At 44.6% G+C, this 24951-nt stretch overlaps 1 protein-coding gene across 4 annotated transcripts in view; it reads left to right on the top strand.

Annotated features, from left to right (window-relative positions):
- Positions 1–15817: 15817 nt before the first annotated feature.
- FGD3 (FYVE, RhoGEF and PH domain containing 3) overlaps positions 15818–24951 on the top strand; it is a 107390-nt gene continuing 98256 nt past the window's right edge. The window contains exon 1 of one of the 4 annotated variants that reach the window (XR_015259603.1): positions 15818–16080. Coding sequence is in view for 3 of the 4 variants with exons in the window: in XM_086755884.1 (XP_086612010.1) it covers positions 16068–16080 (13 nt within the window). In the remaining variant the exon portion in view is untranslated. The remainder of the gene's footprint in view (positions 16081–24951) is intronic. The other 3 variants (XM_086755884.1, XM_086755877.1, XM_086755876.1) reach the window with 3 other exon arrangements.

Here is a 24951-nt window from a genome sequence, read left to right on the forward strand (position 1 = left end):
TTGCGTTCTCTGCCTGTTGTTTTTGTGTTTTAAGAAGGCGCTGCTTTAATTAGTTGGTCTTCCTAAGCTATTTTCAGTGTGGAGCTAAATAAATATTAATTTTTATCTGGGAGAACCTGGAAACTGAAAAGTAAGTGCACTGCAGAACTAGAAAATGAATTATCTGTGCTCGTATTTGCGGACCAGCATCCTCTGTGCTGTTTCATGAGGTTTCCCTGGGTTAGTTTTAGCCTCGTTCAGACCAGTTTCACCAAAAAGCCATGCAAACACTTGTACCAGTGCAGGGAAGGGGAGGGTAGGACTCATGCTTTCGGTGGCAGTGGTGACAAGAGACCTCGAACTTACATCTTAATTTCTCATATACTCTCCAAAATGAGTTAAGATGATGTTTATCTGGTAGAATTAACAAACAAACTCACAGGAAAAAAAAAAAAACAACAAAAAAAACCCAACCCTGAAGGGGAGTATGCTTACACTCTGAGGGTTTTAAAATAGAGAGAGGTAGATTCAGACTGGATATAAGGAAAAAATTTTTCACACTGAGGGTGGTGGAACACTGGCCCAGGTTGCCCAGAGAGGTGGTGGATGCCCCATCCCTGGAAACATTCCAGGCCAGGTTGGATGAGGCTCTGAGCAACCTGATCTGGTTGGAGATGTCCCTGCTCCTTGCAGGGGGGTTGGACTGGATGGGCTTTAACAATCCCTTCCCACCCAAACCAGTCTGTGATTCTATGATTCAATGTGCATTTGCTGTAATGGGAGCTCTGTCTGCCAGGTGATCTGAGGGAGAAACATTTAATTCATGCATGCAAATGACAGAGGAACAAGAACAGACCTGTTGAAATAATAAAACCATAATTAAAAAATGCTTTAGTGAACAAATAAGAAAACAAGAGGAGGAGAATTATAGCTTAAAAACTTGTTTAGTGAATGGCTATCAATGAAAACATCAATTTCTCTGACTCTTTTCGGTGTAGAAAAAACCCAGTGCCTGGAGGGAATGTTGCCTATGCTGAGCTGGGAGGGTGGGTCACCAGCCACATTCCAGGCTGCAGATGTTGCTGTATTTGGGCTCCAGGAAAGGAATCTGCCAGCTAATGTAACACTCCTGCTCGCCATGGATTCAGTAGCAATCACTTGTTTCTTGCAAGTAAAGCTTGAAAACAAGCTAGTCACTTCCCAGAGGAGGAGAAGGGCAGATTTTTAGATGTGCGTTGATGGCTAAAGATAAAGAGAAGCAGACCTGAAAGACGCCAGGCACCTAATGTTGTGGGATGCAGGCAATGAAAATTAAGACATGGGTGCTTTCTGGAGATCTCACTGGATGCGACTGCAAACTTCAGCTACGCAAATATTTATGGAATTTACAGTTCCAAAAATATATTGACATTCCTGTATTTTTTTAAAGGTTGATGATGTTGAGTGACTTACAGCAGTAGGAAAAGGTATTTTTCCACCTAAGGACTTGGCAAAAGCAATGAGAAACTATAAAGATCAGTTCTGGGAGCTCAAAAACAAGCAAAGCAGTTAATATCATTATTTTGAGCATTATATTGAATGTTTATATAGAAAAGCTTCAAGCAAACATTCCTTAGTGGTTGCTGGGAAGAACACTCATGTACAAACTACTCAAAAGATTACTTCATTCTGTTCCTTTATTTTCTTCCAAGAGAGCTGATGTCCTTTCCCAGTAAAGGAGGGGGCTTGCTGCTTCTTAGTGCAAAGGCAAATTTCCACAAGAAGGAGCTATCACAGCTGCAGTGAACTTTTTTCCCCTTTTATACTGGGCCTGGTATCTCCAAGGTAACCTGAGACCTGGTCTCCACTGAATCTGCATCAGCCAGCCTCACCTTACCCAACCCTGTGATGCTGGGACATACTGCTCTTAACTAAGTCATCAGATCTGATAATTACCAAGTGAAGGGGCTGTAAAATGTCTTAGATCCAGTAACTGTGCTGTTTTTTTGGTTTTTTTTTTTAAAAAAAAAAAAAAAGACAACAAACAAATAATCTGGCTCTGGTTCCAGGTATTAAAGTAGACTATTTCTGAATTAAAGACAATAAACCAAGTGGGAGCAGTCTAATGAAAGCTGTTTTTTGTGATTATGCTGGAGAAAACCTGAGAGAAAGTTTAAAATTTACTTAAAACCTACTTTTTACTGGTATTTAACTGGGATGGTATACGCAATGTACTCCTTGCTGATCAAGGCTACATACATAAGCAGAGCCTGAGTTAGCTCCATGTGGATGAAGTGAATTTAAGCTAGGCTGAGGTGAGTTATAACCAGGCACACACAGATTTCCATCCGCCTAGCAAGAGTCAAAGTTGGGTAACTAAGCTGAAAATTACTTTATGGGCAGAACCCACAAATACTGTGGCTTTTCATTGACTTGGATGTTGGGTTAGAAGGACATTGCGAAGACCAAAAATGTACCTGCTCAATTCTCTGTGTTGCAAGAATTTTGAATGACTTCATATTTTTAAAATATCTGTGTGATTTTACGTTTTAAAGTGTCAGCTGGTGGACATTTGAGTTGTGACGGTCCCATGCTAAAATACCATCACATGCTGAACAGGCAGGAGACACTTTAAAACTGATTATTTAGTATAGAGTTTTAAAGAGATCATACATATTAAAAGAGCAGAATTTTTAAAAAGAAATTCTTGCTAGTGCTTGCATAATCCATTATTCTCAATGACAGTAATTTTTAATCTTTTTTTGAAACTGATTGATTATTTCTGCTTCTCAAACAGTAATGTATTTGAGGAATTGCAGATCTCCATATTTAAGTGTAGGGTGAGAAGGAATACTGCTCATTTCAGTATATGCGGCTTTGTGTTGCTTGACATTACAAAGTTTCTCCTTTTTCTTCTTGAAACCTTGCTCCATGTTTTTTACACAGAAATTTTCGGTTAAAACAGTCTCCCAGTATTCAGGTGCATGCTAACTTAAAGCTAAGGAAAACACTGACAATTTGGCAATTTCATAATCACAAATATTTTTCCCGTAATTTCTGGTGCTGAGACTGTTCCAAACTAGGACAGTTTGTATCCTTTTTCCAAATTATACTGGATAAACATTCAGCAGCTTCTCCTAATCTCAAATGTTATTTTGCTTATTTCCTGCTATGGTTTCTACCCTGGAATTCAAATGAACGCAGCTCAAGGCTTTATCGTGGGATCAAGAGTGAAGTATTTGATCCAGCAGTAGAACATGAGCTTCCCGTTATCACCATATGAACAATGAGCCTTTATTAAGCTGGTTATCAGAGTCTTAGAGGCCAAGCATTGATACCTCTCCGACATCTCTGTCAGGGAGAAGGCTGTTGAGGCTGTGCTGCTGGCAGCTTTGGGAGGAGGTGTTTAAAGTGTGACCTTAACCTGGACCGAAAGAAAAGCCTGAACTTGTGCCTTATGAGGATGGGGAAAGCATTAATTCTTTTCAGCTGGTAGTCATGTGGTTATTTAGTAACAGCTCTCAAAAATAAGATTAGGGTTTGTAAAAGCAAGGTCCTCGTGGTTGTCTTTCTCCATAGGGACAGAATTCCTAGCTATCAGCTATCACCAGTGTACACATGCTTTTCATGCTTAGAGTGGCAAGATTTTTTTGGTTAGTGCAAATACTTGAGTCTAACAGCAGAGAGCTCGAGCATGACCAGAACCACCAGCGCCCAGGGACTTGCGGGCAGGGAGCCACCTGCGTGGTTTTAGCTGCAGTCGCTGTTAATTACTCACCACTGCAGCCTGGCGTGCCAGAGGTTTGCTGTGCTTCACATCTGTTGGCAGGTTCAGAGTAGTGTGTCAGCGTATCTGAAGATGCTGTCATGTTGGAGGATGAAGAAGTGCGTCTGACTGTGCAAAGAGCTGGGTCAAAAAGCTGACCACACTATGCCACCGCTGTGAGATGTCACCAAGCTCCCTGCCTTCCATCTGTTCTCCCTGACAAGGCAGCCTTTGGCCTTCAGATCCGACGCCTTCAGATCTCGCTGTGAATGTCAGCATGGCTTTTCTCTTGCAGGTTCTTGTTCTGCCCTTGGGTTTGTGTGAGCTGCTCGAGCAGCCATTAGGTATCAGTTTTGGTGTTTGCCGACATCGCTTTAGGAACAGCTGGAAGAAGAATGAATCCAATTTTCAGGCACCATATAATTTGGTTTTTTTAGTTGCAGAAACAAAGCCATCTTGCCCTGTGAGACCTGCTGGCACTGCGAGACCTTCATTGCGGCTGGCACTTTCTTACGCTGCTGGCAGTTCAGCAGAGATGGTGGCACCTTCTAGATGTCTCTGAATTGCACCTTCCTATAGGCTGCCAAGGAAACGACGTGCCTGACTTTGCATGACTGACAGTGAGTTTTAGGGTTTGTGGTTTTCTTAAGTTACCACTTTTAGCTACAATATTAGAATGATGGGGAAGAAAAAGTTTGCGTCTTTGACTTTTACTTTTTTTCCTTTGTGCTATATGAATGAAAACCTGGGTATTTTTTTCTTTAAATAACATAAGAATATGTATATATTATTTTTTTTTTTTGAGTGAATGTTTACTTTCGGGGGGGGGGAGTTTGCTAAAAGCTTGTTCAGCCTTTAATTGGAACAATGAGGGTGTGGGATAGCTGAGAACACTTCTAAGAGCTCAGTTACGCAGAGGCTAAAGTGTATTTCATCAACTCAGTAAAATACACAGGCTCTCGGTGATGTTCACAACCCCCTAAGTTACCAACTGTCCACAGCAGAACTGGAATTACAGCCCAGAGAAGGGCTGAGAGCTAAAGATGATGTTCATGTTCTGACTTTCTCATCTAGTTGCAGAAGCTGGTTGGGCAGTGGAAAGTACGGTAAGAATACAAGCCTTTTTCTCCTCCCCTTTGTTTCTTATTACCCTTTGAGTCATTGTCAGGAGCCTTCCTGGTTCCTTTTCTGACCTGGGTTACTCTTCATTCTCATCTGGGAGGCGCTTCCCAGAGGTGTAAGGTGAGACTGTCACTTTTGCTGCTTTGTCATCTCTGCTGAGCTCAGGGCTCTTCTGAGAAGCCTGACAGAACATCTGCCAGCAAAGGGGCAACAAATCTATCATCTTCCATCTCTGTGTCACTTGTAGGAGGCAAAATTGTCGTTGCTGCTTCTCCCGTTCCTCTGAAGGCCAGTTGTCACCAGTGTTCTTATTCAGAAGGGATGTTACTTTCATGGAGGCAGAAAAATGCTAGTGAAAGCAGCCACTGGTCTAATCCCAAATAGCTATTCATAGAAAAACTGGTGTGTTTGCGGTGGTGGAGAGAAGGGGAAGTGGCAGGAGGAGAAACGAGAAAAAGGGGGGAAGGATGTAAGCATGAGGCAGATTGGAAAAAAAAAAAAAAGTGAAAAAACGAGGGAGGTATGCAAGCATGTAAGAGGCAGCAAGAAAAAAATGGCAGCAATGGATTAGGATGGACTGTTGAGCAACTTGGAGCAGCTGGATCTGCTGTGGGCAGGGATTGTTTGGCATAAAGCCTAGAAACAACTCAATTTCAGAAAAGCAACTGGCAATTTAGGGTAGTCTGGTTGTACAGACTGCATAGTGCGTGTTTCCCCATCTTAAGGGATCAGCTAGAACATTTATTAGCCATCAGGGGCTGGGAAGAGGCAGACGAGACTACGGAAAGAAGGAACAGTGAGAATGTGTGGGAGAGAAATACGTTCCCTGGCATATTTGAATGCTTTTGTGTGTGGTTTCAGAATGTCTCATGCAAGTCTCCCGGGTTGCAGCAATCTTCTTCCTTTAAACTCCAGTTCATAGAAGGATTTCTTATCAAAGTGTATCAAGATATTTCTTCTAATTTATATCTGAGTCAATCTAAATACAGCTACACTTACCTGAATGCCAGTAGCAAGGGTAAGCAGGTACGTTTGACTAGCCTTGGGTTAGGTTGCTTTAAACATGGTTTTAGTCAAATTAGTTTCCATGCTGTTTTATCAGGAGAACCAAGCCGCTGCCCCAGATGCCTACGGAAAGCTGCCAGCCAAGGCAGTGTCTGTGTCAGTACCAGCTTCCAAAGCTAAAACAGCCCAGACACTGGTACCTTATCTCAGAGATGGACATGCTCCTGCGAGGGCTGGGGGCTCCGTGACCTTCAGTAGCCTCTGGAAATTGTGCGGAAAGTCCTGGATAGGGAGAAACAGAAGGGCAATGGGGCAAGAAAGCCAGGCAGTGCAGGGCAGGGAGCCACAGGGTGATGTGGCAGTCGGTCCCTGAGTGTTTTAGAATTTAATATTTACAGCCTGCATCTCTGCAGCATCCTCGCAGCAAGTTCCTCCTTTAGCCTGCGTTCGGTGCGCACAGCTAAAATGTCTAAGTGCAGGTGCTGCTGTAAGTCTGCTGTGACGGTGTGTTTACAAAAAAAAAGGTTGCAGAGTTTGTGTGATGACAGACTGCTAGGGCTCCTGACGCAAAATACAACTGTTCTGATGTGCAGTGGCTTAGACTGGGCATCTAAAACTGGTTTAAGTGAGCTTCCAGAGACTGGAGGGGAGGCAAGAGCGCAAGTCCTTGCTAGGCAGGACACCGGTCTGTTGAAGACTGGACAGGAAGGCTTGTTCTCCAACCTTTGCTGGCTGTGGGTTTTGTCTGTAGTGCCCAGCAAATCAAGGCACGAATTTGGACAGATAAACAATTAAAATAAAAGATACACAGTTAAAATTTGTACTAGCAGACCAGTTTACGCAACACAGCTGAAGGATCTGGCCAACACGAAGGTGCCTGTTAAATCATATTCTTTACAAGTCTGGCCACCACTGAAGATCTGAACTATTTTTTCTTCCACGTGGCATTTGTGCTGAAAGTGCCAATTTTTCAGGTCAGCCCCCTCATGCTCTGTTAATTCCGGAATTGCCAAACGTCTGGAACAGCACTCTCTAATCTCAGCTCTGTGAAATAAGATTGACTGGGCTTTAAGAGGAGGGAAGAGAATCCAGAATGGGAGATAAATCTGTTCCCATCTTTCCAAGAACTCTCTTCCAGATACCAGAAAAAAAAAAAAACCACCAACAAAAAACTATAGCAGCCCAATTGCCAGTGCTTGAATTTAGTGCCAGTGGCTGGTTTTGTGGTCTTGCCTATAGATCATTAAAATATTTTAAAAGGCAAAGCATGAGTAAGTTCACTGAGGTTCGCTGGGAAAAGACAGGATGCCCTGAGAATTCTTTCCTTCTCTCTGGCTTTCTGTGGTTTTGTACAGGGTTGTTTCCCCCTTGTTAACTCTTTAATTCCATAATTTAAGTGTATGTCCCTGCAATGAGCACTTTAAAAGCTCTGTATCCAGTTCGCAGCTCTGTGTGACATGCTGCCACTCATAACTAAATGGTACAAAAATGTAAAAAGGGATATGCTCACTGTGCTTGGACACGCACCATCCTTGCTTGCAACCGGCTGCTTTCGGCGCAGTTCTGCCAGGCAAACGCGAGATGGCAGCGCGATCCCGAGCGGCTCAGCATCCTCAACCGGCTGCAGAGAGAGCAGAGCAAAAATTGTCACGTCTCCTCCACGCGAAGAGTTTTTTGTCTCAAGAATTCTCCCCCCTCCCCCCTTCTTCCTCTGTTTAGCTTTGCCAGGGCTCCCCATGGGTTTTCACAGCTCATCTTGAATGTATTTCTTGCTCCTCCGAAAACTTGCTGGCTTGGCAGGTTGAGAACCTCAAGCTTTATGACTGGTTACCCTCGCGGCAGCGCCTTACCCTCAGAACCACGTGGCAGACAATGAATGGAACCACAAGGGCAAAGAAATTTTTTTACCTTTTTTTTTTTTTTTTTTTTTTATCCCTCTGGTAACTCAGCTTGGTTCCTGACTGCATGCCACATAATCAACTATTTTGGGCTCACGCTGGACCTGCTGTCACAGGAACCTGCCCTACCTGCTAATTTCAGTGCTGAGTAGGAACGGGTTGTGGGCCAGCAAAAGCTGTGTTTCCAGCTGCACAGGAGTTTTTGTTGGCCAGCAAGAGCTCAGCCTGCACCTTCCACTTGGCCTGTCCTTCATCCAGAGTTTGAGCGCGTGGTTTCGAACCAGCGTGGCCAAGATTGCACCATGGGTGAGTACGGCAGGCTGTGGCCAGTTCTGGAAATAAGTGAGCACCTCTACGTGTTCTCAGCTCGCCACGTACCAGTGGTACCAGTTTACACAGGGTCTTTGTGAAAGGTAAGTGAGGCAAGCACCACGGAGGGTCTGGCAGCAGACATCAAGTCCCATTTGTATGGAGAGGAACAAAGCTGAAACTATTGAAATAGACAATAAATCTTGTTACCTCATGGACAGCATGGCCACACGTGCATGGCAGATAGAAGAAAATTAAACATGGAATTTTATAGAAGCTGTCATGCTTTGGCTCTCTTCCCTGTCATGCCATCGCTGTTTGGGATCTCACGCTATTTTTAGGAGTCAGAGAACCAGGAATCTGCTCTTGCTTTGCAACTGATCAGGAAAAGAATTAGAGCTGATTGGAGATGTACACTGGGCTTCCTGCCACCTAAAGCTACTTTCCACTGAGGAGCAATGGTGAATTCCTGCATCTCTGCTCTCCTCATTGGTTGCTTCTTGCTGTTTCTGTTCTAGCTTGCTTCAAGAGACGTTTTGGGAAAGGTGTAGCTGCCAGCTCAGGGCTCGGCCATGCGCTGAATCATTCAGAGACAGGATAGCTTTGCCTATGTAGTGTTACGTGCGTTGGTTTTGGTTGTGTGTCCTACTTGTTATGCCTTCAATGGCAATTTCCTGGCTTACAGATCTTTTTTTCCCCCTTCTTTCAACGACTGCAGGAAAATCCACTGTCTGATCACAACATGATCAACTGGTCTGAAAAGTTATGAAGAAAGATGTGTCTAGCTGCTTGCTCCCTTCTGCACTGGACCTGAACTCATGGTGTACCTTTTTGGTTACTATCACTCCTCACATAAGAGAAATAATGTGATAGATGCTTTTACCATCTGGTAAAAAACCGCCCCCAGGGCCAAACAGCCTGTCTCTGTGGTAAGACGGAGTGAAAACCTAGACTCCAGTGGGGAGCATTAAGGTATGAAGGCAAGAGAAAGAGGATGGAACTTTGCTATGCAGTCATGGTAAGATGTGGATATCCATACCCATGTGGGCAAAAATTGGCCCAAGAATGCTTCAAGAGAATTTGATAAATAGGCAGAAAGGACCTAAATTTAATGGCTTGCACTAACTCTACCACCTTTTCCTTTTTTAATGGTTCAGTCTTCACAGAGGTGGAGTCTTCCTCTCTTTTGCAGAAAGGATTTACGCACAGACATCTTTTGTTCCTTCCTGGACACTGCTGGAGAAAAGTCTGAGACAAGTTACCCAGTTTATTAATAATAATGGGAAGAAAACCAAAGGTGAGCAAATTGAGGTCTAAGTGACTGAATTTGAAGTACCAAAATGAAAAGCCTGGTTTCATACGTTTATGAAGTTTTGCTGCCTGGTGCTAACGGACAAACTACCGTAACTAATTCCAGTGGCATACCTGCTACAATTGGTGTCGTTTCTCAACAGGAGATGGACCTACTACATCAAAAGCAGTAAATAATTGTGTTATTTAATCAACAATTAAAGGCTGACAGCACTCTGGGAAAGACTTGATTTAAAGAAACTCCAGCAGAAACTCCACTCTTGGGTCTGTAGTTCATATTCAGTTGTATTTTTCCCTCGCAAGTAAGTCACGTGGTAGAACAGTTGGTGTGTTTAAGCCTCACAAATGGATCCCTCGTTAAGACCATGCTGCTTAAAGCCTGCCTTTTCTCGTGACAATGACATCTAAGAAAATAGAATATAAAGAAAAAGAGATCATCTCAATATCTCTTGTCTATTAAGTATACCCAAAATGTATGCATGAGGTAAAAATTACATCTACTATATAAGTCAGTAGAGAAAGATCTAGAAATAACTGTCCTTTGGGTAAAAAGCCACTCGCAGATTGTGACTTTCAAGGAAGTTTGGGCGTTATACAAGTATATAAATTAGATTTTTAAAACTGTTTTTAGAAGAGATCACGAAAGATGTTTATGCTGATTCAGCCCACCCAATCAATTCTACGAGAGGGTTGGCCATCTGACTCCTTGAAGAGAGGAGATGCAAATTGACTGTGCTTTAATAAATCAAGGGTACGTACTTGTTTTCCGGGGACAAATGTGGCACAAGATCTTCCGTGTGACAGAAAACAGGTACGTCATTGCATGGCAGGAGCTGTGTGCAGACCTTTCCTTCTCCTCCTGCTTTATGACTTTGCTAAGCCCAATCATGTCCCAGGCAGGACTGTAATTAGCACAGTATTAGGGTGTGGTTGCAAGGGCAGCTTTGGGGGCGGCAGCAGTAAGTTGTGGGTAATTCTTGACAATATTGCATCCACCAAGATGCTGGTAACGCCTGGACTAGGTCTGTGAGAAGAGCAAGTGATGATGGCTGGTTTGAAACTTTTATCAATGATCAAATGTATGAGAACCTTTTAGTAGCTTCATGAAGGGTCAAAAAGAATCTATTTTTAAAGGATATATGTTTGTATTCTGGATGATTTAGTAATAGATTACATAAATATTGTACTAAACATTTTGGTGATTTTTTTTTTTTAGAGTAAAGAAGTTCTGCTAAATATGTTGGCTTCTACTGATTTGCAGGGTAATCCATAAGTCACGCAATAATTACATAATTGTGGTGATGTATTTAGAATAAGATAAAGAAAAAGAGATGAGAATGCCTTTATCAAAACTCAAAATAAGTCAGTTTGTTTCTGAACCCAGACTAACAGCGACCAGGATAACAAAAATCAAGTGCTGTAATTCTCCCTTCCTGTTTAAAAGCTTACTGTCTGCCAGACCAGTGTGGCATGTCTTAAAAGTCAACACTTCTGGCCTCTTTCAGGCCAAAGCTGGAGTAAATTTCTAATCGAATGGTGCCCAGAAAAACAGTATTTCCCTCTCTTGTTTGACAGAGAGTCCCATTTTAGTGCCTCTCTAATCAAAGCAACAAACGGACAGAAGCTCAGTTTGGCTGATTTTAGGTTACTGAAAACTTTGGGGTAAAATCTACAATGCTCTTTAGCTTATTTAAATACGTAACTAATAATTTCTGAAAAGGCTTATCCTAAACCCTGCTCAAACGCTAAGAGCATTGAGGTACCTCTGTCCTTTTCCTTTTGAATAATGGAGTTTATGTTCCTGAAGGACGTTGCTTTTGAAAAATATCACCCTCAATGCTTCTGTGCTGTGTCAGATGATTCAGTTCCTCAGGCATAGCTTGGTTTTTCAGGGTAGGATGAAAGTCAGCGTTGTTTGGAAACGTTTGATCGAATGGTGACAAGCTACAGCTCCTCATTTACTTCAGAATGCGATACAAAATAAATTACAAACATGGGAGTTGAAAGTACCTTCTGGGTCACCGAGTTCATCCCCAATTCTGCAGATAAACATACATGTCTGACAAGCCTACAGCTTTCAGTAATCTAAAAATATAAACGTGAACCCACAGTAAACAGCATCTAATATATGCGCGGAGGTTTCTGTAGCACCACTGTGTTCTGGCGTAAGTTTAGCCTCGGTATTCTGGTTGCGTCTAGCAAACAGAGACGCTCACTAAGAGATCAAGAGTCTGCTGGCTGCCACACATGTTGACTTTTGGCTGAAGAGGTCAGAAACATGTCCTCGTTCTCATCATCCTCTCCTGTGAGCGTGGATAGTCACAGACTAAGGGTAGCTTTTCTGGTCAGGACGTTAGGAGTCACCTAATGATCTGGGGTGCTACCCTCATTTCACGCCAGAGACACAGAAGAAAGCAAGTGGATCCACCACCCTCGTAGCTCATTGTTATTTGTCAAGTAAGGGCACCAGGAGTATTGTTTTCCCCAGCCCAGCATTTAGAAGATGAAGAATGTCTCTGTTGCCCTCCCTGGGGACCCCAAGAACATTTTTTGTGGTGAAGATCAGGCTCTGGAAAGAGGTGACACGCTCAGATCATTCATTATCTGTGATAGGAACCTACTTCTGCTTGCAGAGATAATACTTTGATGTATATTACCTTAAGATCTGAATCAATTTTATATGAAAAAAATGTTAAGCCGGTGTACAAAGTCCAGGATTTGAAATGCCTCAGTGTTAAGGAGAATTAACATTGATCCACAATACAAGCCCTAGTAAATATCTAAGTTCAACTCCTTTATGAGGTGAGGATAAAATACAGAGTATTCCCCTCTGCTATAAAAATCTTATGCCAGAGCAGAAAAGCTGCTCCAGGACTTGTGTCCTGAATGTAGGACGGCTTTACTTTTATCTGCAGTTCCTTAGTTGTGCCTCTGTTTTTTTCCTCTGAATTCCTGGCTGCTCTGGTAACTGGGGTTGGTGAATATGGAATAAACTTGCTTTTGCCTAAGGTATCATTAAAAAAAACCCAAACCCTACCTCACTAGGGTTTCAGCTTAAAAATATGTCCTCTCGAAAGCTACCTTTGATTAATCTTTTTTTTTCCAGTTTTTTTTTTTTTGCAAATTTAAAGTGAAAGCAACAGAATCTGTTTCTGTGCTGCCATAATTTTTTTTTTTAATTGCAATTCCTGTTTTAATCTCATTGTGAATGAGAAATAAAGCAGTACTTCTTTCTCTGCAATTAAAAAGGCTCTGTTCAAATTCAGGAAGATGGGAGTGCATAAATAGTCAAAAGATATGTTACAGTAACCTTCAAATCGTCATCTTCAAATGAAAATTACTCTTCAGAAAGGGGGGAAAAAAAAAAGCTCTGATCAAAATTCTGAGTTATAAATAAGGACTCTGTGCACAAAGGAACTTTGTATATTCAGTAGAGTGTCATATGATGGCAAAAGCCCATGAGGGTCACCCTGAGGATTACATCATCCGGAAGAGAACACAACATGCATCTCGTACATGAAAAGCATGTCAGACAAGCCCCATGTATGCCAAAGCCTTCGCTTCTTGGTCTCCAATGGCTCATTAAATGTAGAAGAGGTTATTTTTACCTTCTTTAGATTTATCTTTCCTGGACATGCAGTGGTAATCCTTATTTAACCACAAAGCCTACCATGAGGGAGAATTAATTTGTGTTTGCTCTTCTTGTAAAAGAATTTTAATGCAATATGACAGGCAACTTTTTTTCTTTTTGGAGGGAGGAAGAACGAGTATTTGTGTGAACTTTACTAACTGCTTACACTGTTTTTACTGACCCTTTTCTCTTACCCTTGCATACATGTCCATTAGACAACAAGGGCTTGAAAACAATAAAAAATATCCCACAATAAAGACCACATTCAATGGACATTGCCCCACGCGTCAAAGCTTGAAGGAAAGAAATATATTGTACTGGGTGCAAAGTGCAATTTGCATTTGCAAATAAGATTTAATAAAACGAAGACCTTCGGGTGCTCAGCAAGATCCAGTCCAGTGCAGAAGATTGCCAATCAGTTTCTCTTCTATTTAGCAGAAGCTTTGTTTTCTTTAAGATTAAGCCTGAGAAGGGCAGAAGTGACAGAAATGTTGACAAGATGGACTTGCTCCTATTACAATTATTGTCTCCTTCATGAGAGATGGAAGGGGAACAGCTTGGCCTCAGATAGTCAGGTTAGGAGGAAAGGGCTGAACATAGCTGGATATGGATCGACAGCCTGCAGCTCAAGAAAAGGTTGAGCCCTGTGCTTTTACTGGAGAGTCATAAACCACGCGGCAAAGCACAATCCCAGGTTTTGTTCCTCACGCTTTTCAAGAAGTGGATGCCGCTCAATTCAGGGGTGGGAAAAAAAATTACAATGTGTCCCAGCAAACACCTTCCTGTTCTAAAACCAGTTCTGTGCTGGTTTGCTTTTTTTGATAGCAGTGTTGGCCTGCCTTCTCAGTAGCTTTTGTTCCTTCAACTCCCCAGCAGAGTTGCAAAAAACTTTTCTTTGTTGCTTATCCACCGAAACTGCTCTCTGACTCCCAATTACTTACCTTGGTTGAAGAAATGGCTTATTCTTAGATGTGAAGAAACTTATACTGGCCCTTTGTTACAATCTCAGCTGGCCAAAAGTAATGGCTGCAATTGTAAATGGCTGCAATTGCTTAAACTCCTCCAGATTTACTCACTGAATACAGCTGATTCTGGTCAGAGATACAAATTAAATACTGCAAATGCCCAGACTGTAAGAGTTGAGAGCACCTACAATGAAAAATGCTCTAATTCTCTAGGAGAAAAAAAAATAAATAAAATTTAAAAAAAAATTAATCCAAAATGTTGGATGGAGTGGGGAAAGAATTGGGCAGAAAATGAAATGATCCTTTTAAAGAACACTGGTTATTTGGTGTTGTGGTGCTTAAATGCCTAAAATAAACAATTCTTTGTCCCAGCTTTATACTTTCTAGCAAGGACCTTGCTTTCTCGAGAGCAGAGAACCTGGATGACTTTCAACAATTTTGAAGTTTGTTTCTGCTGCTGAACACCCGTTACATCTGATAACTGTGTAGCGATAGCTGGTAAGCTCAGACCTGCTCCCGTGAAAGCGCTTTGGAGGTGATCCGCCCCATCGTCCTACAGGACAGGACCAAATTCAGGGAGCCGTAACCATTTCGTTCAGCCATAAATATGGGGAGTCTCATCTCTGGAATGGTTAGTTGTATGTTAAGTTTGTGTAGGTGTATTAATGTTTTGAGGCAGGGTTTCAAAAGGAACGTCAGGAAATCCAGGTTGGCTCATTACTGATAAATCTGCTTTCTTACTCTGATTGAACTGGAGTTCATCTAGAACAGCTACTCCATTTATTCTGGAATAATTAGTCCAAAGAAAGCCATTTTACGAATTTCACTACAAAAATATTCTTCCATTCCGCCACACCATTGGAGTTACCCAAAAGCGTGTTTCCCTAATGGGGCCTACATCAAAGCCGGGCATTTCAGGGGAAAGATACGGAGCAATAACCAATTACGGGGTAGTAAAAAATAGACTAAAGTCCAATGTAGCTAACTTTTGAATTTACTGTTCTGCATTTTTTTTCCTGAAGGTAAATGCCTTTGTGAAGACAGTTTTATGCAGTTTCATTCTTTCAGAGATAGAGTACTTGATATGTGCTTGTAGGCTTAATGCATTTGTTTTGCTTGGTGTTATTCACTCCCTGTGATGAGGAGCCGGTGACCTTAGCTCTCGGAACGCTCGCACCTCACCTGGAAGGGCAAGGTTCCACCTTGGCTGCAGCACACGCTCTGCGGAAGGAGCTTCACCCTTCGGCTCCGCGGTGGTAGCTCCGGTGAGCCCCGCTCCCTGAGTGAGGGACACAACAGTGAGTTGGGGGGCTTTTTGAGAAGTCCTCATGGCTTGGGGTGGGTTTCTGGGAGGCGAGAAGAGGTCGGTTGGCTTGAGGGGACCAAACCACAGGCCTCGTATTGGAGTCGCTCTGGTCAAGGAGAGGATGCCAGTTTGGGGAGCTGTGGGGGACAAGTGGTCTCAGCTGGGTCTCGCCGTGCACCCCGCAGCCGCACAAAGAGGGGCTTTGGGCTCTGAAGGCCACAGAGGGAACCCGGAGCCTTTTGAAGCCCACTTTCCTGTGGCGTTCGACGGGATTTGGGGCTTTGCCCTGGGGACGCCTCCAATTTCTTGGCCGGGGAAAGGGGGAGAACCCTTCCTGCGGGCCCCCTCCTCCCGCCGAGCCCTCTCGGTTTGCCCCTCTGTCAGCTCGGGGCGCTTTGGGCTGAGGGGGAGCCCCTGCCAGCGCCGTCCACGTTCCCTTCGCCTCAGCCGGGGCGGGACGGAGGCGGGGAGCTGGGGTCTTCCCCTCCCCGCCACCGCGGCCTGCAACGGGCCTCCCCCCCAGCCGCAGCAGCACCTGGGCCCCCGGCGCGGTCCCCGCCGTCCGGTCCCGCCGAGGCGGGCGGCGCGGGGCCGAGCCCCTCCCGCCTCCCGCCGCCTTTGGGGACGCCTCGTCCCGCTGGCGGCGCCTGACGGCGCGATGCAGCTGCAGAGGGAAGGAGAGGAAACCCACCCCCCGCGCCCGGCGGCCGCCTTTGTCACCGCCGCCTAGCCCGCCGCACCGCTCGGCCCGCCTCGCAGCGGCTCGGGGAGCGCCGGAGCGCGGCGGCGGGAGCAGATGGAGCCGGAGGGTAAGGCTGCGGGCCCGCCCGGGGGTGAGGGGGGGGAGCTGCCCCTGGGGAGAGGTTTCCGTGCGAGCTCTCGGGCTTGCCCGCCAAGTTTTCTCCTCGGTGGAGGCTGGGGCGGTCAGGGGCCGCGGGGAGCCCGGGCTGGGGAGCGGGGGTCCCGGCGGGGTGGGCTGCGGCGGGAGGCTGGGCCCTGGGCCGGTCCCGCTCCAGGTGTGCGAGGGCCGGAGAGGCAGCGCAGCCCGCCCGGCCACTGCGCCTCCCCCCCGCCCCGGTCCCCGCAGCCTCCGGCCGCTGCGCCCGGCGCCGGGGCCCTGCTCTGCCCGCGCCCCTCCGCGGGGGCCCGGCACGGCCCGGGGCGGGGGCCTGGCCTGCAGCGAAGCGGCCTGAGCAGAGCCGGGGCCACTCCTAACTTTATTTTTTTTTTTTTCTTTCCCTTTTTTTTTTTTTTTTTTTTCTTCTCCTCCTGCCCCCACGAGCGGGTTTCTATCGCAGACCTATTGTCGGCGGGGTCCCAAGCAGCCCGCTTTAGGCCTGAGCCCAGCTGGGCCTGGCGAAGGGGCTGCCCCCTGCCCACACCCCCGCCGCGGAGCCGCCTTGTCCGGGGGATTCCAGCCCCGCAGCCCCGGTGACCGGTTGCGGGCACCTGGGAGAGCCCGGGCGGCTGGCAGCACTGAGAGATGGCACGTTTGGGTAAATATGGTACCGAGCTGCGTAAATGTATTTTTAGTTCTCCTAAACCCACATAAAACCAGTTCTGTTAAACACTTACTTTGGTAGGACTATTATTAACTGCATAGATCAAATTTATTTCCTGCCAATCCATATTTAGGCAGTTACGGAAAGCCAAGTTTTTCTCCGCTCTCTCCTTTTTAAATACCTTTTGGAGCGGTTAGTGCTTATAATGTAAACCAATTCTAGTTGCAAATTGGAAACCTCTGAGCCATAATGGTCTGTTGCATTTAGCTGGCTGTCTCTTGTAAGCCCTACATTCTCATGCAAAAAAAAAAAAAAGGAAAGGAAAACAAAAAGGCCCTAAAAACCTTATGAGATTCATGTTTAGAAAATTGGCTGCATACGTCCTGGCTGTTTTTTAAACCTCAGTACCTAAGTCACATTTTCCATTCCAAATATTAAGAGTGGTTAAACTATGTTAAAGGCATATGCTCCACCTCGGTTCCCTTGCAAGCCGTAGGGAACTTTTAACACAAAGGAAAATGGCTCTACAGTTTAAAACAATCTGGGACTAACCACTTCTTGCAGTGCCTGATACGCAGCAGCACCAGAGTGGAAGAGACTATTGGCAATTGTTAACGACCAGAACTGGTTTTGTTTTCCAAACGAAGTATGCAGAGTGTAAATGGGATACGTATGGTGACAAATACGTTGATAAAAGTATTCTTGCGTTCTTTGTAAGGAGTTTATTTTTAATAGAAAGCTAGTTTTCACAATGCTATTACGATATTTTAGTTACACAGTTCATATTCAAACTAGCAGCGCTGTGTTTCTAAAACCATGCCGTGAAGTAAGCAAGCTGAGTTTGTTCTGATTTCGCTCATTTATGACCCGGTTCTTTATATTGCATGGCTCCTTACCTTAATAAAGCTAGAGAAAAATGATAAAAATGAAATTGCGTTTAAAGGAATTCCTTCTTTTGAAGAAACAAATCCTTATTTTTTAAAAAAAATGGAGGTTCTCTGCCCTGCTTCTCAGGTAGGTAAAGGCTGGATCCACCCAAGAAAGATGGGCTGAGGTTCCCCTGCGTCCAGGGATATTCAGACACTCTGACTTCTGGCACCTCTTGAACTACTCGGGTAGCAATCTTCAGTACGTTAAGCTTGGAGACAGGTCCTCCCGCGTGGATTGGAGCCTGCAGGAGCTGGAATACCTGTGTTAGCAGCCTCTCTCTCCATTAGTTACAGAAAGAGCCAAGGCTCTCATTTTAGGTGCTTGTAGATAGGTGCTACACATATCTCACTGTATGTGTGAATACATAGTTTTGTTGACTGTGGCTGTCTTCAGCGAGAGAGTTATTTCTGTTTTCAGAGTTACGGCACCTAGAGTGTGATCATCTAACAGAAGTCTGTAGAGGCTGAGCTTGCTTGCTGTTGTGACTTTCATCAAGTGTGCCCTTCTTGTGTAGTCCTGGCTCAAATCATTCTTAAATGGAGCTGGAATTGCCATCATCCAGTCCCCTTCAGCGCAGCTGCTTGCATTTCAATGTATGTCTAAAACTCTTGCTGAAAACTAAGCCGGGATTCTTTCTTCCCAGAGGAACTCTGCCTCTTTCCAAATGTGCAGAAGCAAGCTCTGTCAGGTATCTTCCATCGAGATGGGGAAGAAGGGCAGGGGGTTGATACTCATTGCCCTTTCCTTAGGGAAATCCAGTGTGGTGTGGTAATGCCATGGGAAATACTGACCTGCAGAGTTCTTGTGGATGTCCCCTAAACTCCAAACTTCAACTGTGGTGATAATGTTCAAGGAGGTTGGGACTTCAAAGCTTCTTTGGTCTTGGAAGTGTCTCGGAGATGTTGAGAGAGGATGTTATGTTAAAATCAATAAAAATGGTGGAATCAAAATAGAGTGGTGATGGTCCTCGTGGCTTCTTGTGTGGGATGAGCTTCTGCAGCGTGACTCAAAACGAGGACGTCAGTAGCTGTGGAAGCGGGTTGTTGAAACCCTGGGGCACTGGGAGGGAAAGACTGGGGAAGGCAGAATCCGAGGTGATGTTTTTTGCCTTGTGCATTGTTTGTGTTGCAGTGTGTTCAAGACGGGCTTTGTGGCTGGGTTTTTCAGAGCATCCCAAGGGTTTTATGCTCCGAGCTCCCTGATCCGGTTACCGTGTGTTTGGTTTTGGGGAAGCCTTGTTCTCAAATGGGCTGTGTGAGATGGGCTGGTTTGGGGACTGCTGCCCTCTGAAATGCTATCTGAAATCCATGTGTTTCCCCTTGGTTTTCAATGAAAAATGAACAACTCATTTCTGTAGGAAGTCTTTGGGAACCGCTTCGTCTTCCCGTGTGTCTGTAAAGCGTCCAGCTCAACGGACACTGGATGTTCCTGGCTGAAGCTTGTCCGTTACTACCGACCCGGCTCAATAATAATGAATGTATGTTTTTTTTTTTCAAATTGTTTGTAACTTTTGGGGATTTAGCCCCCCCCCTAAACAAAAGCACAACAACTGGATACAGATACTGTGTTAGAGATTTGAGCTATTAATTATGTAGATGTTAACTTGTCTGAATGAAGTAAGTAGTGTGGCAGGTTAAAGGTGGGAATAACTACTGTGGTATGCATTTTTATCAGTGTTATCAAATTTTAATGTGAAAATTAATGTTTCACTTGAGAGAGATTGGTTTACAATTCTTGTATAATGATGAATATTGATGCAAAATGGTGTAAAATATGTTTCATGTTTCAAATTCTCCAAACTAGTTGCAAGTTCATTTGAAGTAAAAAAAAATTAACTTCATATATTTTTCAGATGTGGAAACAGAGAATTTGAGATAGTCCACCGTATCTCAGGCTAGGATGCAAGTGAGAGAGAGGAGAGAGAAATTATGAGGGGGTGTCACTGAACTCCTCAGCTGGTTCTTTCCGTGGCACGGCAGCTCTCAAGCCACGCTGCGTACCCACCAGCAGCTCTAGGGTCTCTGGTTTTCTCGTTCTCCGCTAACCCCTTTGAACTCCGCGCTGAGCCCAGTTCACCTGAGCGTTGGACCCCGGACCTCCACCGTGAAAATCCACCATGAAATGGGGAGTAGATGTTTGCAGATGAGCGTTGCATTCTCTGGAGCATACAGTAATTGGAAGGCAGGCAGTCAGCGGCACGAAACTGGCTGGTTTGGAGGTTATGAGTAGTGAAATTTGAGAAGGCCTTTGTTGGTGGAACAATAGTGGAGGTACGCTGGAAAGTGCTTCCAGTGAAACATTTCGCCCCGCTCTCTACTCTCCCCCCTCCCATTCCCCAGGCATCTCCTAAAAGCGAAGTTTAGTATAACTATATTTGCATTTTATGCTTTCAATGTTTTAACATTTTATGGGTCTTTGAATTTTATTTCACCGTTTGTGGCTTGTCAGTTTATCTATACCAGCTCTCCTGAGGAGTTTCTGGTACTGAAGTACCGCATATTTGCTTTACCTTGATACCAGACAAATGCTATGCCAGCCAGCGCGGAGAAGAAATGCTGCTGCGTGGCGTCCTCTCCTGCAGCACTGAATGGAGCGCCAGCCTGATGTTCATCTCCGTTCCCTCCTCGGTATGGCCAGCGCTTTTCCTGGCAGTAGTCACCATGTCCTTCTGTGAGAAATACCCAGGGTGTGCAGTTGTGACCTGGCCTCTCAGGGTTATGTTACTGAGTTTCAGTGCCGTTATTTAAAGAATTTATTTGCCTCTCTGGTTCCTGCCCACTACCTCTCAAAATGCTGTTCTCCCTGCCTTTTCTTCTGATGTCACTGACTTTTGTTGCTATTTTAATCTTGCTGTGAAATAGCAATTTTATTTCCGAGTTTACTGGTATTTTCTGCTTCCTTTTTTTTTTTCTGGGTTACACTTCTCTTATTATTTGGCCAGGCTTAAGACCCTGGTATGGGACAGAAAGCGGGTGATATAACTGCTGTGGGATGAATTGGGCAGGAGGGCTGGGGAAAGGAGGTTGATTACGTAGTATAACCTCAGCTGTCTCATGCAGGATTCCCTACAGGGTCGAGGGGGGACTTGATTTCATCAACTGGTCACCAGCTCCCTTAACAGAGTGTCGAGGTTCCTACCTCGGAGCTGGGCTGTCTGAATAACCCTTCAGATACCGTCAGGGTACTTTTCTCCCTCTGTCTTTCTTCTCCCTCTCTTAGTATGATTAGTGTTTTGGTTATGAATTCTAAAAACCCGTGGCTCTTTGACAAGCAATTGGCAGCATGAAAAAGTTGCAGAAGTGCAAAACTGGGGTTTTTCTCCCACTTTAAGACACTTGGTGCTGCGTGAATGATGTGATGTTTCTTGGTGGTGGGACTGGGAAGTCCAGGCTTACTGTCGCGTGGCATCTCTGAGAGGCTGGCCAGATGGACCTTCGTGGGTCCCACTCTGTACGTGCGTTGGAGCTTTTTTGTCTTGAAGAAATGCGTCAAGCATTACCAACTTTTGTGCCTTTCTTAAATGCTGGTGGCTTTCCAGAGAGCTCAGTGTTATTAAATGCAAGAGTAATCATTTCTAGGTATTTAAATTGCAGACTTCTACAGTACTTTTTAAATGTGTTGGAAGTATTGATTGCTTTTCTGAAGGAAGCTCCTGGTGTAAGAAGCTGTCATCAGGCAGTGAATGGAGTAAAGTGCAATTCATGGTCTTCAAATCTGTTGTTAGTAGTAGCAAAAGTCGTCTCTTGGGATGATGGAAGCTTCAAGGCGTTAACAGAGAGGGACAGAGCAGACCACTGGCGTCTGCTGTGAGAGGCGAGGAGCTGCTGCTAAACGTTATAGGTCCTCCTGAAATTCAGTATGGCCATGGATGATTATGTTACTGAAACTATATTTTAAAATACTGAAGCATCTCATTTTGAAAGATAATGCTAGGTCTTGAATTTCTTCAGAGATTGATTTGATGCTGCTGCTTAGAAATTCTTTGGCTTAATGAAGATTCAAGGAGAGAATGTTTTTATGCTGGACTGCTGAATTAATCAATCTTGCGTTACGTTTGCCATTTTTCTCTGTCCAAGCGTTTTGAATATTCTGCTGTTGAAGTACACAGATACACTGCTTTTACGTGTAGCTACCTCTGCTGTTAATTTGTGGTACTCACTGAGCTGGTTAATTAGTGTGAAAGGCTGAAACACTGACACTTTGGACTCAGGTTAGATGTCAGTCTGTCACCGGAAGCCCAACCTCTGTCCTTTGGACAGAGCATTTGGGTACAGTGTGTGCATGCAGCAAACGTATCTGTACACCTCATCGTGGCGATCCAGATGGAGATTGTTGGAGGCTACCAGCCTTCATGTTAAAGAATCTGATTTCTAAAAGTCCAAAGAGCCCCATATTTTTTGGAAGGCATCTAAATATCACTGGGGTGTCAGAGGTTTCTCCTGTTTATTTTAGACTTCTGAAAAACAGGCAGGTGTCTGACAATAATGAAGGAATTTAACACTGGGCTCTAGTTTTCTTAAACTCTTGGCCTCTTTTTATTCTTTCTTTTTGAGCTTGCAGTCTCTGAGCAGAAATTCTCTCTTGGTAACTTAACCCTGAGCAAATATTTACATTCATGAGATTCTTGCTACTTCAGCAATCATTTTGGGCCTTGAGGTTGGAACAGAGTGAAAGTTACTGTACCAAACATTGGGGCTGGGGCAGGAGGGGGGAAAGGAAGCCTGCAGGAGCCTCCAGATACGGTTTTACCATATTTGGTAGGAATCACCTGTTCAGGGGATTATGTCACTCCGCAAACATCGCCGTAGTCCAGAATGCGATTTGCAGAGATACCGTATTTCCTGCCGCTGGCCCTTTGCATCTGATGGGTGCTTGTGATTTGAAGTTCACCCGTGGCTTCGAAATGCTGAATAAAAATGTTTATGTGAAAACTGAAGTGAATCGAGTAGTAGAAGGGAAGACTGAGATGGAAAAGAAGGAAATGTGGTGAATACAATGCAAAAACCATTGAAAGGAGTGTAGGAAGAGATTTTTAAGAGGTTTTTAAAGCCAAAATTCATTAAGAAGTCTGAAATTTGTAGAAGAGGAAATCTGTACAAAACACTGTTTGAAATTAACCTGTGGACACTGCAGAAATAAAGGAAAGGTTCTCCAGAGTACAGAACGACAGAGAACTGAATAAATAAGGCAAAGGAAGGAGTGATCTCCCCCAAAACCAATGGGCAAAAATACCTCCACATCTCAGCCTTCTGCGTTTTTGTTTTCTAGATCTTACTGTTGTCATCCAAGAGCGTGCCCTGTGCTGGCTGCACCGTTTCTGGGAAAGAGAGAGGATGACCCTCGGTTCTCACACCTTTTGTGGGAGAAAGAGGCAGGTTTCTCACAACGGCTGAGCACCGAGGTGGCTTCCTCTCCCCAGCCCATCTCTGAGGCAGTGCTTGGGGCTGTGTTTGGAGCCCTACGGTCGTGGTCTGGCCCTTGGGCTGGATGCTGCAGCTGCAGCCTTGCTGCCGGGAGCGCAGGAGGGCACGGGCTCGCGGAGGAGAGCTGAACGCAGAAGAGCGTTCAGCGCAAACCGTGTATTTGTATTCCCTCTTAAATTTGACAGAGAAAGGGATTGTGCCCCTGCGGCTAAATTTGTGCTGTTGGTTAACACGATTCTGCTGGAGCCGTGGCTGAATCTACAATAGCTTACACTGATTAAAGGCCTAGCCCCCAGGCTGTAACAGCGTACAGCTACATGTTGGAACTGTTACGCTTTGCATTGAAGTAGCATATGTGGTTTTTCTATTTAAATTTTTTCTCCCCCCCTGTTTGTTGAATATCTGCAAAGCCCCGGATTGGGGGTGGGTGAATTTTGCCCGAAGGAAAATCTCAGCCGTTCCAATTTCCTGTTGGAGCCAGGTGTGCCACCTCCGTGCATCGCTCCCACCGGCTGCCGGAGTCGTTCGCTCGGAGTGAAGTTTCCCATGGAGGAACAAACACTGCTGCCTGCTGAGCCCTCCTGGATCTGTTTTACTAATTGCTATTGAAATTCTTACGGCCTACTTCTCGGCTGTAAAAATGCAGAGTCAAATATCAAAGTTGGGGGGGAACAATCCCCCCCTAGTTATTATGCAGTTGAGAAATGAATTTCTTAAAATTTTTTTCAACTTGAGCAAGTTTTTCAACTTGATTTATCTTTTGAAATACGTGTCTTGCCTTGTAGTTTACGGATGGAGGTGCGAGTTTTGACAGCTGGGGGAGAGTAAGATTTCCTCAAAACAGTAAAATAAAAAAATAGTAATTAAAAAAGCCTGTCTCATCCATACTCTCTGGAGTTGTTGGAATTGGGTCGTTGGTCTGAGTTACGGCTGCTGGATTTTGATGGTTGTGCAGCTGAAGAAGTTGCTTCACTTGGAATGCAGAACAGATGCTTTTCTTATTCACTTGAAAGGATAGTCTAGGGTTTTTTTTGTATTTCACAGACCATGCAAGTCCCAGAAGTTGTTCTAAAAATTGCTAATCCTCTTGTTAGGACCAAGAAACTGTGGAAGTGAATTTTGAGGGTAAAGGAACTGTTGTGTTAATGGTCCATCTAGTCCAGGATTCGAGCTGTGCCCCTGGCCAACAGCCGCTGCTTCAGCTGTGGAAAAACTGTAGCAAATGGTTATGGAATAGCTGGCACCAAGAGTTGGTTTTATTTTTTTTTTCTTCCCCCTTCTTTGCCTCACGCCCAATTGTTTAAAAATTGGATTGTGTCTTAGAGCAGGAGGGTTCATAAATTCACAGAACTCATGGCCTCCACTGAAATAGAAATTTTATTGTGTCTGGTAACAGATTTAAGGTTGTTAGTGCATATTATTTTTTTTTAAATGTTCATTTGTAGTTGTTGAGAAAATATTTACAGAGTGGTGCCACTGTTTTACTTGTATGTTCAGTGTTAAAGCGTTGTGTTTTGACAATAAGCTTGGGGAAGTGGGGGACGTTCAGCCCTGCTGCTGTGTGCGCAGTCGAAATGTTGCGTTTTGAATTTATGCCGATTCTCCCAAAGCCGTCGGAGACCTACAGGTAAGTTGCCTCCAGCTGGAGCGCAGCATGCAGCGTTTTGATGCTTCCGTTTCTCTCATCCCTCCTTGTTGAATTAGGTTTCAAACAAAACCACTGTTGAAAATTGGGCAGGATCTTGCTTAATTATTATCTCTGGCAGCAGAGCCTCCATAGGGTGATGTTTTGTTTTCTGTTTGATGGAAGATGAGAAACCCAGGA

Source organism: Chlamydotis macqueenii, chromosome 10 (assembly GCF_036417535.1).
Source record: "Chlamydotis macqueenii isolate bChlMac1 chromosome 10, bChlMac1.mat, whole genome shotgun sequence".
Classification (NCBI taxonomy): domain Eukaryota; kingdom Metazoa; phylum Chordata; class Aves; order Otidiformes; family Otididae; genus Chlamydotis; species Chlamydotis macqueenii.